General features: G+C 39.0%; 3 protein-coding genes and 2 long non-coding RNA genes across 7 annotated transcripts; 2 read left to right on the top strand and 3 right to left on the bottom strand.

Moving 5' to 3' along the window:
• Positions 1 to 222: 222 nt before the first annotated feature.
• Positions 223 to 1,772, bottom strand: LOC111830936. The gene is made up of 6 exons (XR_002834222.1): positions 1,691 to 1,772; positions 1,548 to 1,610; positions 1,379 to 1,437; positions 1,157 to 1,274; positions 994 to 1,036; positions 223 to 760 (listed from the first exon to the last, which is right to left on the bottom strand). It is a non-coding gene; the product is annotated as an uncharacterized LOC111830936 (long non-coding RNA).
• LOC111830935 (myosin-12) lies at positions 275 to 9,900 on the top strand. 3 transcript variants are annotated; one of them, XM_023783798.1, is made up of 41 exons: positions 275 to 367; positions 527 to 564; positions 649 to 777; positions 910 to 1,053; positions 1,151 to 1,296; positions 1,382 to 1,538; positions 1,610 to 1,668; positions 1,766 to 1,925; positions 2,009 to 2,158; positions 2,244 to 2,380; positions 2,474 to 2,620; positions 2,756 to 2,857; positions 2,937 to 2,994; positions 3,065 to 3,166; positions 3,263 to 3,300; positions 3,406 to 3,532; positions 3,610 to 3,780; positions 3,841 to 3,972; positions 4,061 to 4,167; positions 4,259 to 4,319; positions 4,422 to 4,599; positions 4,808 to 5,013; positions 5,361 to 5,480; positions 5,609 to 5,707; positions 5,822 to 6,037; positions 6,107 to 6,246; positions 6,332 to 6,433; positions 6,597 to 6,705; positions 6,788 to 6,832; positions 6,904 to 6,963; positions 7,084 to 7,254; positions 7,345 to 7,503; positions 7,579 to 7,785; positions 7,865 to 8,014; positions 8,099 to 8,169; positions 8,253 to 8,352; positions 8,446 to 8,502; positions 8,584 to 8,640; positions 8,943 to 9,023; positions 9,256 to 9,338; positions 9,413 to 9,900. In XM_023783798.1, exons 2-41 carry the CDS (start codon positions 562 to 564, stop codon positions 9,543 to 9,545), a joined length of 4,674 nt encoding a protein of 1,557 aa, XP_023639566.1. In that variant the 5' UTR covers positions 275 to 367; positions 527 to 561; the 3' UTR covers positions 9,546 to 9,900. The 3 variants fall into 3 exon arrangements, with proteins under 3 accessions (XP_023639566.1, XP_023639565.1, XP_023639567.1); XM_023783797.1 differs by having other exon boundaries at positions 289 to 378; XM_023783799.1 differs by lacking the exon at positions 275 to 367 and having other exon boundaries at positions 473 to 564; positions 7,348 to 7,503.
• Positions 6,205 to 9,415, bottom strand: LOC17889462. Its single transcript, XR_002834221.1, has 6 exons — positions 9,310 to 9,415; positions 8,418 to 8,521; positions 8,203 to 8,298; positions 7,990 to 8,105; positions 6,587 to 6,697; positions 6,205 to 6,497 (listed from the first exon to the last, which is right to left on the bottom strand). It is a non-coding gene; the product is annotated as an uncharacterized LOC17889462 (long non-coding RNA).
• Positions 9,901 to 10,357: 457 nt separating the features above from the next.
• Positions 10,358 to 13,130, top strand: LOC17889941 (RAP domain-containing protein, chloroplastic). Its single transcript, XM_006293738.2, has 5 exons — positions 10,358 to 10,546; positions 10,630 to 10,736; positions 10,954 to 12,589; positions 12,680 to 12,762; positions 12,931 to 13,130. The coding sequence occupies exons 1-5, from the start codon at positions 10,423 to 10,425 to the stop codon at positions 12,997 to 12,999; spliced, it is 2,019 nt and encodes a 672-aa protein (XP_006293800.1). The 5' UTR covers positions 10,358 to 10,422; the 3' UTR covers positions 13,000 to 13,130.
• On the bottom strand, positions 13,119 to 15,288 carry LOC17888503 (leucine-rich repeat receptor-like serine/threonine/tyrosine-protein kinase SOBIR1). Its single transcript, XM_006296177.2, has one exon. The coding sequence runs from the start codon at positions 15,168 to 15,170 to the stop codon at positions 13,236 to 13,238; it is 1,935 nt and encodes a 644-aa protein (XP_006296239.1). The 5' UTR covers positions 15,171 to 15,288; the 3' UTR covers positions 13,119 to 13,235.
• Positions 15,289 to 15,533: the final 245 nt, after the last annotated feature.

Raw genomic sequence — 15,533 nt, 5'->3', positions numbered from 1 at the left:
AGTCCCTTGAGATGGAAACCAAACGAAAAGGACATTATTGTCTTTAACGAAAAAGAGGAAAAACGTTCACTTTCACAGCTAAACAGTACCTGGCCATGGCCGATCAAGTGAAAAAGTTGGTGCAGTAGCAATATCAAAATGTAAAGCAGACAACTTTAAAGTTCTAAAAGCAGCTATTTCACATTTTGTTTAACCTACGAGGACCCCATTCATACTCAAAAGGAGGCAACATAAAGCTTTGCAAAGGAGAAAATATGAAGAGTGTCCTTACACCATACAGTTTCGTATTGAATGCTCAAGCATGGTTTTCAAAGCAAATGATCAAAGAGAGAATATCTGAAAGAAGTTGAATTGGTGGAGACTAGAGGTGCGGGAAAGGTCATTTTCTAGCTTAAAGAATATCCTGGCTTTTCTTGGATTCAGAGTCGCCTTTTCTTTTCTTTTTGTGACTCATCTCTGTCTCTCTCCCTCAAAGAGCTTAATCTTCTCTATCTATATTAACTTCTCTTTTCTTCAACTGCTGCAGATTCTCAGCGTAAGAGCTTGGAAGAGCTCTGAGTTATGGTAAGCCTTCCCATTAACTTTCTGCTGCATATCCCTATCTTTTCTTCTGGATGAGACTAATGAAAGGCTTGTTTTGATGAATAGGGGACTCCTGTAAATATCACACTCGGGTCACATGTCTGGGTTGAGGATCCAGAACTCGCATGGATTAATGGAGAAGTGATTGAAATCATAGGCACCAATGCCAAAATAGTCACTGCAAATGAGAAAACAGTGAGAAACTACTTTTCATTTGATATAAAACCACACAAAATGGAAATGATTTTGATCTTTTTACCAGGGACCTTTACAGTGGGATTCACAGATTTTCTAGAAGAATTAATGGTTTAGATTTCATTTTTACAGGTTGTTGCTAGTATTTCTAGTATATATCCAAAGGATACAGAGGCGCCGCCTGCAGGAGTTGATGACATGACTAAACTGGCTTACCTCCATGAGCCAGGGGTCCTCCACAATCTCGATTGCCGTTTTGCTTTAAATGAGATTTATGTCAGTAATTTAAGACGGATATCTAAAACATTCCATTGATCAAACTTTTGAAAGTCGATGTTGAGATTATCTAATTGCAAACTCTTGGATAGAGCAGACTTACACTGGAAACATCTTGATTGCGGTGAATCCATTCCAAAGACTTCCACATTTGTACAGCGTCCATATGATGGAGCAATATAAAGGAGCTGCGTTTGGAGAGCTAAGCCCTCATCTGTTTGCTGTTGCAGATACCAGTTACAGGTAAAAGTTGGTAATCCTTGAGTAGAGACTTTTGGCCAGCTACTGTAAAGAACTGAGCTCAGTAAAAGCTTAACATATATACCAGGGCGATGATAAATGAGGCAAGAAGCCAGTCCATTTTGGTCAGTGGAGAGAGCGGAGCTGGAAAAACAGAGACAACCAAGATGCTCATGAGATATCTAGCATTCATGGGAGGCAGATCAGATACTGAAGGAAGAAGTGTTGAACAACAAGTTTTAGAGGTGAGTTACTTGCTCTGATTTTAACTGCTTCGAACAAATGCCTCCACCGTTCTAAATTATTCTGTTTCCAGTCTAATCCAGTGTTAGAAGCTTTTGGGAACGCGAAAACAGTGAAAAACAACAATTCAAGGTGGTGCCTATGAAACACTTACTTTGGACATATAATTCCTTTTTCTGCTGGCATCTTTTGTTCTGACTCCTTTGTAATTCTCTTGGTTCTCCAACAGTCGGTTTGGTAAATTTGTTGAGATACAATTTGACAAGCGTGGGAAAATATCTGGAGCTGCAATCCGCACTTATCTTCTTGAACGGTCTCGTGTTTGCCAAGTCTCAGACCCTGAGAGGAACTATCACTGCTTCTACATGCTCTGTGCAGCACCGCCTGAGGTAAGTCTTTAGCAACAATCCTAAAAGCAATAGAGCTGGAAAAATTACGATACAATGATTGTAAATATATATTTGATCTTCAGGAAGCTAAGAAATTCAAGGTAGGGGATCCAAGGATGTTCCACTATCTAAACCAGACGAACTGCTATGAGGTTTCCAATGTAGATGATGCAAGAGAGTATATGGAGACCAGAAATGCCATGGACATTGTGGGCATTGGACAAGAGGCACAGGTTTGCCTCCTGAATCTCATTCTTAGGATACATATGACTATAGATACTTCAAATACTGACCAGCAAAAGCAAACTTCAACTTTAGGATGCCATATTCCGCGTCGTAGCTGCAATCCTCCACCTCGGAAATGTCAATTTTATCAAAGGAGAAGAAGCTGATTCTTCAAAACTCAGGGATGATAAATCGAGATATCATCTTCAAACAGCAGCAGAATTACTCATGTAACTTCGACTAGAAACCTTACCACTAGACTTTGAACCCTGCACAGTTCCAATGGCTATGCTGACAAATTTTCAATTATTCACTTGACGCAGGTGCAATGAGAAGATGATGGAAGATTCACTCTGCAAGCGTGTAATTGTCACTCCGGATGGTAATATTACAAAGCCGCTTGACCCAGAATCGGCAGCCTCAAACCGTGATGCTTTAGCCAAGACAGTATACTCCAGGCTGTTTGACTGGTATGTAAATCCACCCTGAAACAAAAAGGGATATTTTAACATTCATTAGGCAAAGATGCTATGCCCTCCACATGAATTCTAAGAGCGCAGAGGTAAGACAGAAACCGTGACATGTGCACAACTCAATAATGGCAGGATCGTTGATAAGATCAACAGTTCAATAGGTCAAGACCCGAATGCTAAAAGCTTGATTGGAGTTCTCGACATTTATGGTTTTGAAAGCTTCAAGATCAACAGGTAAACCTGAAAGAAATTGTAAACCTGAATGATGGGTACATATAAAACGTATGATCTAATACCACTATTTGTTTCAAAGTTTTGAGCAGTTATGCATCAATCTCACAAATGAGAAGTTACAACAGCATTTCAATCAGGTAGGATATAAAGTCGCTGTAACCTGTTCACATTGCAAGCAACTTTAACATGGAACAATATTCTCTGCAGCATGTATTCAAGATGGAGCAAGAGGAATATACGAGGGAGGAAATAAACTGGAGCTATGTTGAATTTGTTGATAACCAGGATGTCCTAGATCTTATTGAGAAGGTATAAACTATGCGAATAACATCATAAATCTGGATGACGTTGGCTGTACAACATGGACAAGTACAGAAAATTATCAATGGCATCTTCTTTTTGCAGAAACCAGGAGGCATAATTGCCCTACTTGATGAAGCATGGTAAGTGGAATCCTACTTTTAGGGGAAGGAAAATTTCACAAAATCAATCCATAGTAAGAAGTAAAATGGCTCCTCTCCGCATACTCATAAGATTCACCTTTGCAGCATGTTTCCCAAGTCGACTCATGAGACGTTTGCACAAAAGATGTATCAAACATATAAAGGACACAAGCGTTTCAGCAAACCTAAGCTTGCCCAAACAGCCTTCACTGTCAACCACTATGCAGGAGATGTGAGACACACAATTTTTCGACGCTAAGCTGAAGTAAATATAGTAGTTCGTTACTAAGCACACTTTTCTGTGTCCAGGTTACATATTCAGCAGAGCAATTTCTTGACAAGAACAAGGATTATGTTGTGGCAGAACATCAAGCTTTGTTAGATGCATCCAAGTGTTCTTTTGTGGCCAATTTGTTTCCACCACTTCCAGAGGACGCATCAAAGCAGTCCAAATTTTCATCCATTGGGACCCGTTTCAAGGTAAGCTGCTAGTAACTATATATCATTTGCACATTGCTTCCTGATCTAACTTACCCGCAGCAACAACTACAAGCTTTAATGGAGACGCTGAACACAACAGAGCCCCATTATATTAGATGTGTGAAGCCAAATGCAGTACTAAAGCCCGGGATTTTTGAGAATGACAACGTCCTAAACCAACTAAGATGCGGAGTAAGCATAAAACCTGAAGTTCCCTATTTAAACAAGTTCATGTTACCACATAGGGATTCGCTAATAGCAGATCTGGATAAGTGAACAGGGTGTCTTGGAAGCTATAAGAATCAGTTGTGCTGGTTATCCAACAAAAAGAGCTTTCGATGAATTCCTAGATCGTTTTGTGATGCTAGCAACAGACGTTCCAGATGGGTAAAACTACTCAATAGAAAATTTCTTAAACCAGTTTTATCCTATATCCTGATACAATCAACACTGAGAAAATTACATTATCTATTGACAGATCCGACGAAAAGTCGGCATGTGCTTCAATCTGTGACAAGATGGGTCTAAAAGGCTACCAGGTATGTTAATCTCAGGGTACAAGCATGTCAGATATGAATAAATAAAGCAACCCCAATGCTAACAGTATAATCTAAGCTTGCATTCTAATTACTCATCTTCAGATAGGGAAAACAAAGATATTTCTTAGGGCTGGACAGATGGCTGAACTAGATGCAAGAAGAACCGAGGTCCTGGCTGGTGCCACTAAACTTATTCAGAGGCAAATCAGGACTTATTTGACAAGAAAAGAGTTCCTTGGGCAGAAAAGGGCTACAATTTTTATGCAAAAACTTTGGAGAGGTTTTCTTCTACATATGTCTCAATAGTAACACCCTACCCAACACCCAGCTTATGAATTAAAATGTTTAATTATCAATAGAGTTGTCCATATTGGAACGGTTCGAATATTAGCAGCCTTATCTGATCTAGAATGTCACAAAATGATCCAAAGTTCAGCCAGGTAACTATTCTTCAAATTAACTGTGTGTCATGTGTATTGCTTATGTAGCACAACTTGCACGCAAGTTGTATCAAAACATGCGAAGAGAAGCTGCTTCAATTTGTATCCAAAAGAACATCCGTGCTCACAGATCAAGGAAAAACTACGCTAATCTCAAAGCATCAGCAACAGTTATTCAGACTGGTTTACGGACAATGTCCGCAAGAAACAAGCATAGACACAGAAGAAGAACAAAGGCAGCAATTATAGTTCAGGTACTAGATTTTGACTACTTTACTTCACTTCTTAATTCCCTTTCAAAATCAGAAGTATCTGGACTTCTCTTCTATAATTCTCACCAGTTAACTCGCAAATATTGTTAGAAATAATCAAAAGCAGTAACAATCTTGTTTATAAAGTTGGATTATTCTTCAACCATAAGAGATCAAGTGTTTGATTAAGGAAACTTATGCATGTTCTCCAAGATGTTTGACGGATCAGATGTCAAGCAATATGATTGTTCTTACTTGTCATAAAATAGAGTGGAAGAGAAAAACAGTACAGTGAAGATAATTTTGATGTACTTTGATGATAAGTCTTACTGATATTTATATTCTAACAGAGGGAATGGAGAAGACACCAAGCTCAAGAAGCTTATAAACAGCACAAAAAAGCAACACTAGCATTACAATGTCTGTGGAGAGCAAAAGTAGCTCGAAAAGAGCTCAAAATGCTCAAAATGGTAAGCTTCATTACTAGATTGCTAACTCTAATAAAAATCAATCTACTGTCTACCAGGCAGGAAATGGTAATGAAAATTAGAAAAATGCTTCAGTCTAAGTTACTAACAATAAAATCTTTCCAACATAGGCTGCAAGAGAAACTGGGGCGCTCAAGGAAGCCAAGGACAAGTTAGAGAAACGTGTGGAAGAGCTAACCTGGCGTCTTGAATTAGAGAAGCATCAAAAGGTATTGTCAAAAAAGTTAGAAACTAGAGTCCTTTGTTCTGCTATCTAACCACCTGGGATGAAATGCTAGAGTTAAAAGTTCCAAAATGAAACCCACGTTTAATTGTGTCATTAGGTTGATCTCGAAGAAGCCAAAGCACAAGAAATCGCAAAACTACAAAATAATTTAATTGAATTGCAAGAAAAGCTAGATGAAGCCTACACTGCAATCATACAAGAGAAAGAAGCAGCAAAATTAGCCATTGAACAAGCTCCACCGGTCATCAAAGAGGTTCCAGTTGTAGATAACACTCAACTGGAAATACTGAACAGTCAAAACAATGAATTGGAGGTAAAAATTTGAGCTAAAAGTTCCAATAACTAGCAGATATTTTCCCTGATACAATATCTTCAAACGTAGGCCGAGGTAACAAAATTAAAAGGAACAATTGAGGAGTTTGAAGCAAAATGTTCTGCACTTGAGAGAGATAGCAAGGCAAATCTAACTGAAGCAGAAGATGCAAAATCAAAGGCCATCCAACTTCAAGAGATCATCGACCGGTATAGATTATTGGTTCCTTAAGGCATTTGACATCATATTTCTGTTTTACTGTCAGTGTTCATGAGTATTGTTGGTAAATTCCAGATTACATACGAATTTGTCAAACCTTGAATCGGAAAATCAGGTCTTGCGCCAGCAGGCTTTGGCTGTTTCAACAATCGTCGAAGAGTCTGGAGAGTTAAACAGGTACAGTTCTGTGAGCTGATCAGTTTTGTCCACCTAATACATTCCTTTCTTCTATCAGGCCTAGCTGCATGGATTTGAAATTTTTCAGCCAAACTGAATTATAAAGAAAAATATGAAGTTGTATCTGACATCACCACATATCTAAAAAAATACCTCTTATCAGCCTGAAGGATAAGCTTGCAATACTAGAGTCAGAAAATGAATCTCTCCGAAGACAGACAGCTTCTGTAGAAAAGACAATGCCTCATGAAAGAGTTTCCGCGTCTGAAAAGGTGCAAAACTTCTGTCAACATATAACTTTCTAAGTAAAAAAATATGTATAACAATTTGCATTAATGTTATATAACTGTGCAGGATCTTGAAAATGGATATCAAACAGAAGTGATTCAGGCAACTAAGGTACGATATCTAGCTAGGCCCAATTAAGAAATAGTACTCTGCAGTTCCTCATCCCTTGCTATTTGTTTCAGGAGCCACGGAATCAAATCAATGTGTTAGCAAAACAAGGGTCTCTAACAGATCGACAACAGGTATCATTCGAGAACTTGTTTGTACTAAAGAGCAAAAAACTAATAACCCACAGAAGCAAGCAAAAGATATTTCAATATCTGTTTCACTCAGAAAAATTTATAATGACTATTACTGGACAGGAGAACCATGAGGTGCTGATAAAATGCCTCACCGACGACAGAAGGTTTGATAACGACAGATCTGTGGCAGCTTGGATAGTTTACAAGGCACTACTTCAATGGAGATTATTTGAAGCAGAGAAAACAAATATATTTGATAGAATTGTTCATATAATCCGATCGTCCATTGAGGTAATAAATTAAACACAATGCCTTTGAAAGTAGTATCTGAACCCTCTAAAACTGGAACTTTATATTCAAGTTACACTAATTTTGGTTCAGAAGAGCCAAGAGGACACCAGGGAACTAACTTATTGGCTCACAACAAGCTCTACCCTCTTATATCTACTCCAATCTACACTCAAGTTCAGCAGTACAAATAATGCGGCTTCAAGACGTAACAGATCATCCCAGGCTACGCTATTTGGGAGATTGGTCCAAGTAAGCTTGGTATAAGTGAACCTCTGATTAGTCCATTTGTAAGAGCCTTAGTAATAGTTGTTAAAAACATTGTAGGGAATGCAATCATCTTCAGTGGGCTTGGAAACAGCCAGTGGCTACAGTGGAATGGTTGGGATATCAACTGACCAACAGATGATTGAAGCTAAATACCCAGCTTTACTATTCAAGCAACACTTAGCAGCATACGTTGAGAAAACATATGGAATGATCCGAGATAAATTAAAGAAAGAGATAAACCCATTACTAAATCTCTGTATCCATGTTAGTACATCATTCACCAAGTTACTATGGAACTTCTAATCACATTTGTTAATAATGTGTTATATGTGAGATGTATCAGGCACCAAGACCGACAAGAGCCAGAACCTTACGAGATGTGACTAAAAGCATCCACTTGAACACAATTGCCAAGCAACAGGCATCACATGTACAGTGGCAGAACATTGTCAACAAGCTTGAACATACCTTGACCTTACTGGCAGAGAACCATGTAAGAGAAAGAAATTTCGAAGATTTTGATCTCAAGCTTAATTGATCTTTTCCTGTTTCTTGACTGAGTGTTAATGATCTCCAGGTCCCATCTATGATCACAAGAAAACTCTTCCATCAGGTTTTCTCGTACATCAATGTGCAGCTCTTCAATAGGTACAGAAAATTTATTGCATAGGACACACGTACCAACATTTAGTCATGAGGTAGCTTGACTTGCAAAGTTGATCTTCTGGCAGTTTGTTGCTTCGCCGAGAGTGTTGTTCGGTTAGCAACGGAGAATATCTGAAAATGGGCTTGCATGAATTAGAACAGTGGTGTCTGAAGGCAGACGACGAGGTAGGCTAAAGCATTAATAACCAAATTATGCAACTATAAAAAATAAGACAAGGAAATTAACTTACATGATTCTTTTTATTTTGTCTCCTACAGGCAGCACGATCACCATGGGATGAACTTCAACACATAAGGCAAGCCGTGAAGTTTCTGGTAAAACTCCAAACCATACCTATTGGTCGAAATACATAATTGGTGATAATTCAGCATTTGATATACACTGTGACTATACAGGTCTCGCATCAGAAGACACAGAAATCATTGGACGAGATCATAAAAGAGATATGCCCGGTAAAGATCTTAAACCAAAACTTCTGCAAATCCTATAGAACTATAGAAGGATCTTTTTGTGGTACAATTATCTATTTGGGGGTACCACTGAAACACTATATAGCTGGATAAATCGGCAAACGTGTGAGGGATCTTAATGAAAGTAAAAGCAAACTAGTTGGATAAACCAAACTAAAGAACTACAAGATGGCATAAAACCAAACCCTCCTACAGTCCTACTTCAAGTTATTGCTACACAAATAGTTGATTATGGAAAATAATTGCAACTTTTGACAGAAGTCTTTTCCTGATTTGTCGTTCAGGTGCTGAGCCTTCCACAAGTATATCGAATTGGGACTATGTTTTGGGACGACAAATATGGAACTCGAGGACTCTCTCCTGAGGTAAGTAATGGATCAACCAAACCAACTCCAATACTACTTGAAGACAATACACAGAACAAACCTAACTAAAATACAATAAAGCTATGTTCTTACAATCAAGTGGCTTTACTAGTTGCTTTGAATTTATGTGCCTGAACCAGGATTGTATCCAAATACTTCTAAACTTACACCTAAAACTAAGGAACAAAACTAAAACTTTCACTCATGATTCTACGAATTGTGCCGAAAATAGGTTATCCAGCAGATGAGAAAACTAATGGCGGAAGATTCAGTCAATATGACTTACCCTTCTTTTTTGCTCGACGTCGATTCAAGGTACGCATCAACAAAATTTATCTGTTTCTCTCCCTAATTACTCTCGAATTTTCATTGTTTCCGGTATCGTGTAGCATTCCTTTCTCAGTGGAAGATGTTTCGCAATCCTTCCACGGAGGTAACATTAATCTCTCCGACGTCGAACCACCGCCGCTCCTCCGCCAGCGATCTGATTTCCACTTCTTGTTCCAGACATTGCCGGAGTGAGTAAGAGAAACATTGAATAGAACCTGCTCTCTCCGGAAGAAGGTTCCAACAGAGGCAAAATCTTTTAATAATTTTTAATGAAGCCCTGAGTTTTGCATATATTATATAAATGGAAGCCTTTTCTATTTTCTTTTTATTTTTTTCCTTACATGAAGCAAGAAGCTTCTCTCCTTTTATGATTCCTTTATTTTATTCTTTTTGGTTTGGGGTTTCTTTGATTTATACCTTCCAAATTATATTGTGTATAGACAAAGTTGAGATTAATATTGTACATGGTGTACTCTTTTTTTGTTTGCCATTTGATACATGATGATGTAATGGTATTATGAATGTTAATGAGATTGAATTTGTATAATTTTGGATTTAATATAAAAAGATACCAAAGAATCAATGCTATATTTGGGTTTTATATATTAGACTAATGATTTGTTTTATTATTATCGTTGATCCGTTATACTACCATCCACATTTAAATTCACATAATACATATTGTTGACAAAAAAAAATTGCTATATTAAAATTTGATATTTTATAATATATTTTAAAAAATAAGTTTATCCATTTCAGTATTTTTTTTTACTAGAACACACTATATAGATTCTACATGTATTTTTGATCATGAGTTATATCCAAATTGGACAATGACTAGGAAGATAGTATATTTGAGATTGAGGGGATCATAAGGATCTATAGAAAACAGTGAGCATGTTCTATTAAAAATTCATTTTTGAGGGATCACTATGATAACTGACACTCCCCCGTATGCTTTGATTTAAAAGTAAACTCACTAAACGAGCAAGAGGGTTTAGCTAAAACCCACTCTCTGTTAAAAGAATCACAGCAACAGCGCCATCGAAATTTGTTCCGATAGAAGAAGATGGAGTGTGTAGTTCCATTCCGGCGGTGCTTCTGTCTCAATTCGCCGGAGATACGCCACCGCATCGTTAGCCCCAGTCGCCGCCATCTCCATCTCTCACTCTCTTCCTCCTCTTTCGCATCAGGTCATCATTTAGAATCCGCTTCTCTTCGTTGTTTCTTAATCAACCCCGCTTTATCTCCTTACTCGCTCTTTGGTCAATTTCAGGTCTTTGGCCTCTTGCTGATAAGAAGAATCGATTTTTTGCTCCACTCGCGCAGAGAAGTTCCTTGCATCGTCGTACGGGCTCCTTCGAGCACCTTCCTATTTCCGTGGTTAGTTCTTTAGAAATGTCGATATTTATTCATTTCGTAGATATTGGAATTGTCGAATAATTAACTGAAATGAGTTCTTGTGATGTTTCTAGTCAATTGGTTGTTTTTTTTATGATCTTAGTGTGGAATGTTTTGGATAAGGTTACAGAAACGATTTTTTATGTGGTTTCTAAGCTTGTGTGTTCACGTATTGTCATTGTTCGGGTGTCTGTTTCAGAACTCGTCTGTGATTGGTAACTCGGAGGAAGAAGTTGAAGAAGAAGAGGATGATGCGGACTGGGAGTCAGAGTTTCTTGGGGAGATTGATCCGTTGGATATTCAACCTCCAAAGAAGAGGAAAAAGCAGAAGAATTCAAAAGCGCTCGACGACACTGTAGGGATGGATTGGTGTGTAAGGGCAAGGAAAATTGCGCTTAAATCAATTGAGGCAAGAGGATTGTCTTCTAGAATGGCGGAGGTGTTGCCTCTTAAGAAGAAGAAAAAGAAAAAGAGCAAGAAAGTAATTGTAAACAAAAAAGACAAGGTCAAAATTAAGAGTATACCCGAAGATGATTTTGATACAGATGAAGATGATTTGGATTTTGAAGATGGACTGGTGGAGGATAAGATGGGGGATCTACGGAAGAGAGTTAGCTCTCTAGCTGGCGGAATGTTTGAGGAGAAGAAGGAGAAGATGAAGGAGCAATTAGCTCAGCGGCTATCCCAATTTTCAGGACCTTCTGATCGTATGAAAGAAATCAACCTAAACAAAGCTATTATAGAAGCACAGACTGCTGAAGAGGTACTGGAAGTAACAGCTGAGACAATCATGGCTGTTGCCAAAGGTTTAAGTCCATCGCCATTGTCTCCCCTAAACATTGCTACTGCACTCCACCGAATTGCCAAGAATATGGAGAAAGTTTCGATGATGAGAACTCGTAGGCTTGCATTTGCTCGGCAAAGAGAGATGTCAATGCTTGTTGCTCTTGCTATGACATGTCTACCAGAATGTTCAGCTCAAGGGATCTCAAATATTTCTTGGGCATTGTCCAAAATTGGTGGTGAATTGCTTTACTTGACAGAGATGGATAGAGTTGCAGAAGTTGCCACATCAAAGGTTGGGGATTTCAATTCTCAGAATGTTGCTAATATTGCAGGGGCGTTTGCTTCCATGCGGCATTCTGCTCCAGAACTCTTTGCTGAGTTGTCAAAGAGGGCATCTACTATTATCATTACCTTTAAGGGCCAAGAGATTGCTCAACTATTGTGGTCATTTGCCTCACTTTATGAGCCAGCTGATCCTTTGCTTGAATCCTTAGATAGTGCATTTAAAGGCCGTGACCAGTTCAAGTGCTGCTTAACAAAAGAAATGACAAACCGTGATGAGGTAGCAGATGTTGAAGTAAGCAATGGTGCTTCAGAATCTCCAGCACTTAGCTTTAACAGGGACCAGCTTGGAAACATAGCATGGTCTTATGCTGTTCTTGGGCAAGTGGAGCGACCTTTCTTTGCCAATATATGGAATACTTTGACCACCTTGGAGGAGCAAAGGCTTTCAGAACAGTATAGGGAAGATGTCATGTTTGCTTCTCAGGTGTATCTTGTAAATCAATGCTTGAAGCTTGAGTGCCCTCACCTTCAGTTGTCACTTTGTCATGAACTCGAAGAGAAAATAACCCGTGCAGGAAAAACCAAAAGGTTCAACCAGAAAATAACCTCATCTTTTCAGAAAGAAGTTGGACGCCTTCTAATTAGTACAGGGCTTGATTGGGCTAAAGAACATGATGTGGATGGTTACACTGTGGATGTTGCTCTGATCGAGAAGAAAGTCGCTTTAGAAATCGATGGGCCAACTCATTTCTCAAGAAACACTGGTAAGTGCCATCACTCTGTTTCTTAATTTATCTTGGTGCTGGTGGAGCCAAGCCAAACTCAATGGTCATTTCGTCTCTTGCATTCTGCAGGAATACCATTAGGGCATACAATGCTGAAGCGGCGATATGTTGCTGCAGCTGGATGGAAAGTAGTATCTTTGTCTCTTCAAGAGGTGGGTCTACAACGCCGAAAACTATTATATAACTGTCTCCATTTTTAGAATACATGTTTTGCTCAATAGTAAAAACTAGAAAGCTCAATGCATAATTTATAATGTTTTCCCATCTCATTCACGAGTAAACACTGGAACATGTGTTGACTTTGCTATTACTATTTTTAGTGGGAAGAACATGAAGGCAGCCACGAACAGCTGGAATATTTGAGGGAGATTCTCACCGGCTGCATATAGAGAAGACAATAACTAATGTAAAGCGTTATCATTCCGAGGTTGTTAATTAAGTGCTTTTTCCCCTTATGTATATAACTAAGATTGATAATTTATGTTTGGAGCAATAAACATAATTGAGATCCATTTAAGTTATACAGTCTTCATTATAAATTTCTGCCAAGATTGTGTTCATAGTTATTTCTTATGCAACAGGAATCTAGAAAACATACATAGAAGCAACAATATATATTGAGACACTAGTGCTTGATTTGGGACAACATGGTCCTGACATCTTTGCTGTTCGGCCTCTGTTTTGGATCATCCAGAGTACAGTAACAAGCGATTTTCAGAACCAGAAGCATCTGTTCATCGAATCCTTGTTCCCTCAAAGTTGGATCAATCGCAACGCTTGGATTCTCTGATGTGATTATATTCCTCATCCACTTTATCAGACTCATCTCATCAGTATGCTGAAAAAACTCATCTGAAGGAAGCTTCCCAATCACCAGAACTCCAAGAATCACTCCGAAACTATAGATATCACATTTATCTGTGAACTTGATAGTTTGATGATACTCTGGTGCTATGTATCCCACAGTACCTGCTACATTTGAGAGTGTAAGGTGTGTGGCCGCATCAGGCATTGACTTTGCAAGCCCGAAATCTGCAATTCTGGCTTCCATGTCATCATCAAGAAGAATATTTGCTGGCTTTAAGTCTCTGTGAATGATTCTTGGCTTATGATCCATGTGAAGGTACTCAAGTCCTGCGGCTATACCTAGAGCAATCTTGTGCCTTGCTGGCCACATTAGTTCTTTCTGTCCAGCTAGCACGTCGGACAGTATATCTTGCAAACTCCCATTCTTCATGTACTCGTAAACGAGGTAGTGGCACTCGGGTCTCGGCACATGTGCTAACAATGGGAGAAGATTCCGGTGCCGGATTTGGCCGACTGTGTTGATCTCTGATCTAATTTGCCTCATTTTCTTGTTCAGAACCTTGGAATCTTCATCTGTAAGTTCATTGGCATCTTTCGCTGGTTGGATCACTTTCTTAATGGCGATGAGCTTCCCGTTGCTTCCGGGTAGTTCCGCTTTAAAAACTTCTCCACAACCTCCTTTTCCAATGACCTCCAGAGAAGCAATCGCTGCTTCGTCCTCCAAGAAAGCTAAATCTTCAGCTTTTTTTATCAATGGGCTGAATATGGAAGGACCTGATGGTTTTCCTGATCCTTTTATTGCTGCAACAATCAATTTGAACATCACCGAGAAGACAAATCCAGAGATCGTTCCACCTATGGCTCCAACGACAAACCCTAAGATCCATGCCGCTACTTTCTTCTTCTTGCTCTTCTTTTTCTTCTTCTTCTTTTCCAACTTCTCAGGTTTTGGAGCTCCCTTTGGAGCTTTTGATGTAGTGCTGTTGTTGGGTTTTTTCGTGACATTTGAAGATGGGGTTTCAGCAAGAATGTGTCTTGTTTGGTGTGGAGTTGTCTGAAGCTTGATTTTACTCATAACCGGAACAGGACCTTCCAAATACCGGTTCCCGGAGAAATCAAAGAACCGGAGATTGTGGAACGACACAATTGGTTCAGGGATTTTGCCTGAGAAGAGATTGTTTGCAACAGTGAGATTCTCCAGTTTGCGTAGATTCTTCACAAAGTTCAAGTTCCCAGAGAACTTGTTGGAAGAAAGATCAAGGATTCGAAGACGGCTCAAACTAGAAAAGTTTCCCGGAATCTGACCGGAAAATCTATTGTTTCGAAGGTCAAGGACTTCAAGTTGCTTACAGCTTAAGATACCCACCGGAACAGCATTGACTAACTGGTTATTAGACAAAGTAAGTTCCTTGAGTTCAGACAACATTCCGATCACCGGGGAGATAGCCCCCGTCAAGCTCCGTGATCGGTAGACGAGCCTCGTGATACGGAGAACATATTCTCCTGTGGCGGCTGAGCGCCTTCTCTGGCAGGAAACTCCTCGGCGACCGCAAGGGTTGACGACATCACTGGACGAAGAACGTTGACCGTTGACTCCAAGCTCTGTTTCGATGACCTGAAGAGCTTTGAGGTCCGAGGAATCGATATCGAGCAACTCAATGGAGGAGACGGATGAAGAGAGAAGAAGAAAGGAGAGAACGGCGAGGAGTATTGGCCGGAGAAAGAGATGGGCGTTTCCAATGGGAACAGCCATTTTTAGTTAGAGAAAGTTTCTTCTTGTGGATGTTGTCGGAGTCTACACACTATGGCTATTTATTGTCAGCAACTGATACTAATCTACAGAAAAAAATCGTCGTGCGTGTTCTACGGTCTTTTTATTCCCTCGTCACAAAATATACCCATATGTTAATCTAATACAGTAAAATAATTAGACATATGAATGTCAATAATAATAATATGTCAATCAAATATACATGTATCACTAACATTTATATATCTAATTAAGTAATCACTAACATTTATCTGTTAATAATAATTTAACATTATGATATATTTGATTGAATTCTTACATAGAAATCTAAATTATGATGTTTATAAGTTATTAAATAGGCTAGAA

This window comes from Capsella rubella, unplaced genomic scaffold (assembly GCF_000375325.1).
Source record: "Capsella rubella cultivar Monte Gargano unplaced genomic scaffold, Caprub1_0 scaffold_4, whole genome shotgun sequence".
Classification (NCBI taxonomy): domain Eukaryota; kingdom Viridiplantae; phylum Streptophyta; class Magnoliopsida; order Brassicales; family Brassicaceae; genus Capsella; species Capsella rubella.
The sequence above is the reverse complement of the archived record's forward strand: the minus strand, read 5'-3'. Positions and strand labels throughout refer to the sequence as shown.

Excerpts from the sequence above, each read along its gene's own strand:
- LOC17889941 (XM_006293738.2), top strand. The coding sequence starts at position 10,423 with ATGGAGTGTGTAGTTCCATTCCGGCGGTGCTTCTGTCTCAATTCGCCG. Across the intron at positions 10,737-10,953 it reads AGCACCTTCCTATTTCCGTG|AACTCGTCTGTGATTGGTAA; the intron begins GTTAGTTCTTTA and ends TGTCTGTTTCAG. Across the intron at positions 12,763-12,930 it reads TATCTTTGTCTCTTCAAGAG|TGGGAAGAACATGAAGGCAG; the intron begins GTGGGTCTACAA and ends TACTATTTTTAG.
- LOC17888503 (XM_006296177.2), bottom strand. The coding sequence starts at position 15,170 with ATGGCTGTTCCCATTGGAAACGCCCATCTCTTTCTCCGGCCAATACTC.
- LOC111830935 (XM_023783798.1), top strand. Across the intron at positions 1,297-1,381 it reads GTTGCAGATACCAGTTACAG|GGCGATGATAAATGAGGCAA; the intron begins GTAAAAGTTGGT and ends CATATATACCAG. Across the intron at positions 3,781-3,840 it reads CCATTGGGACCCGTTTCAAG|CAACAACTACAAGCTTTAAT; the intron begins GTAAGCTGCTAG and ends ACTTACCCGCAG.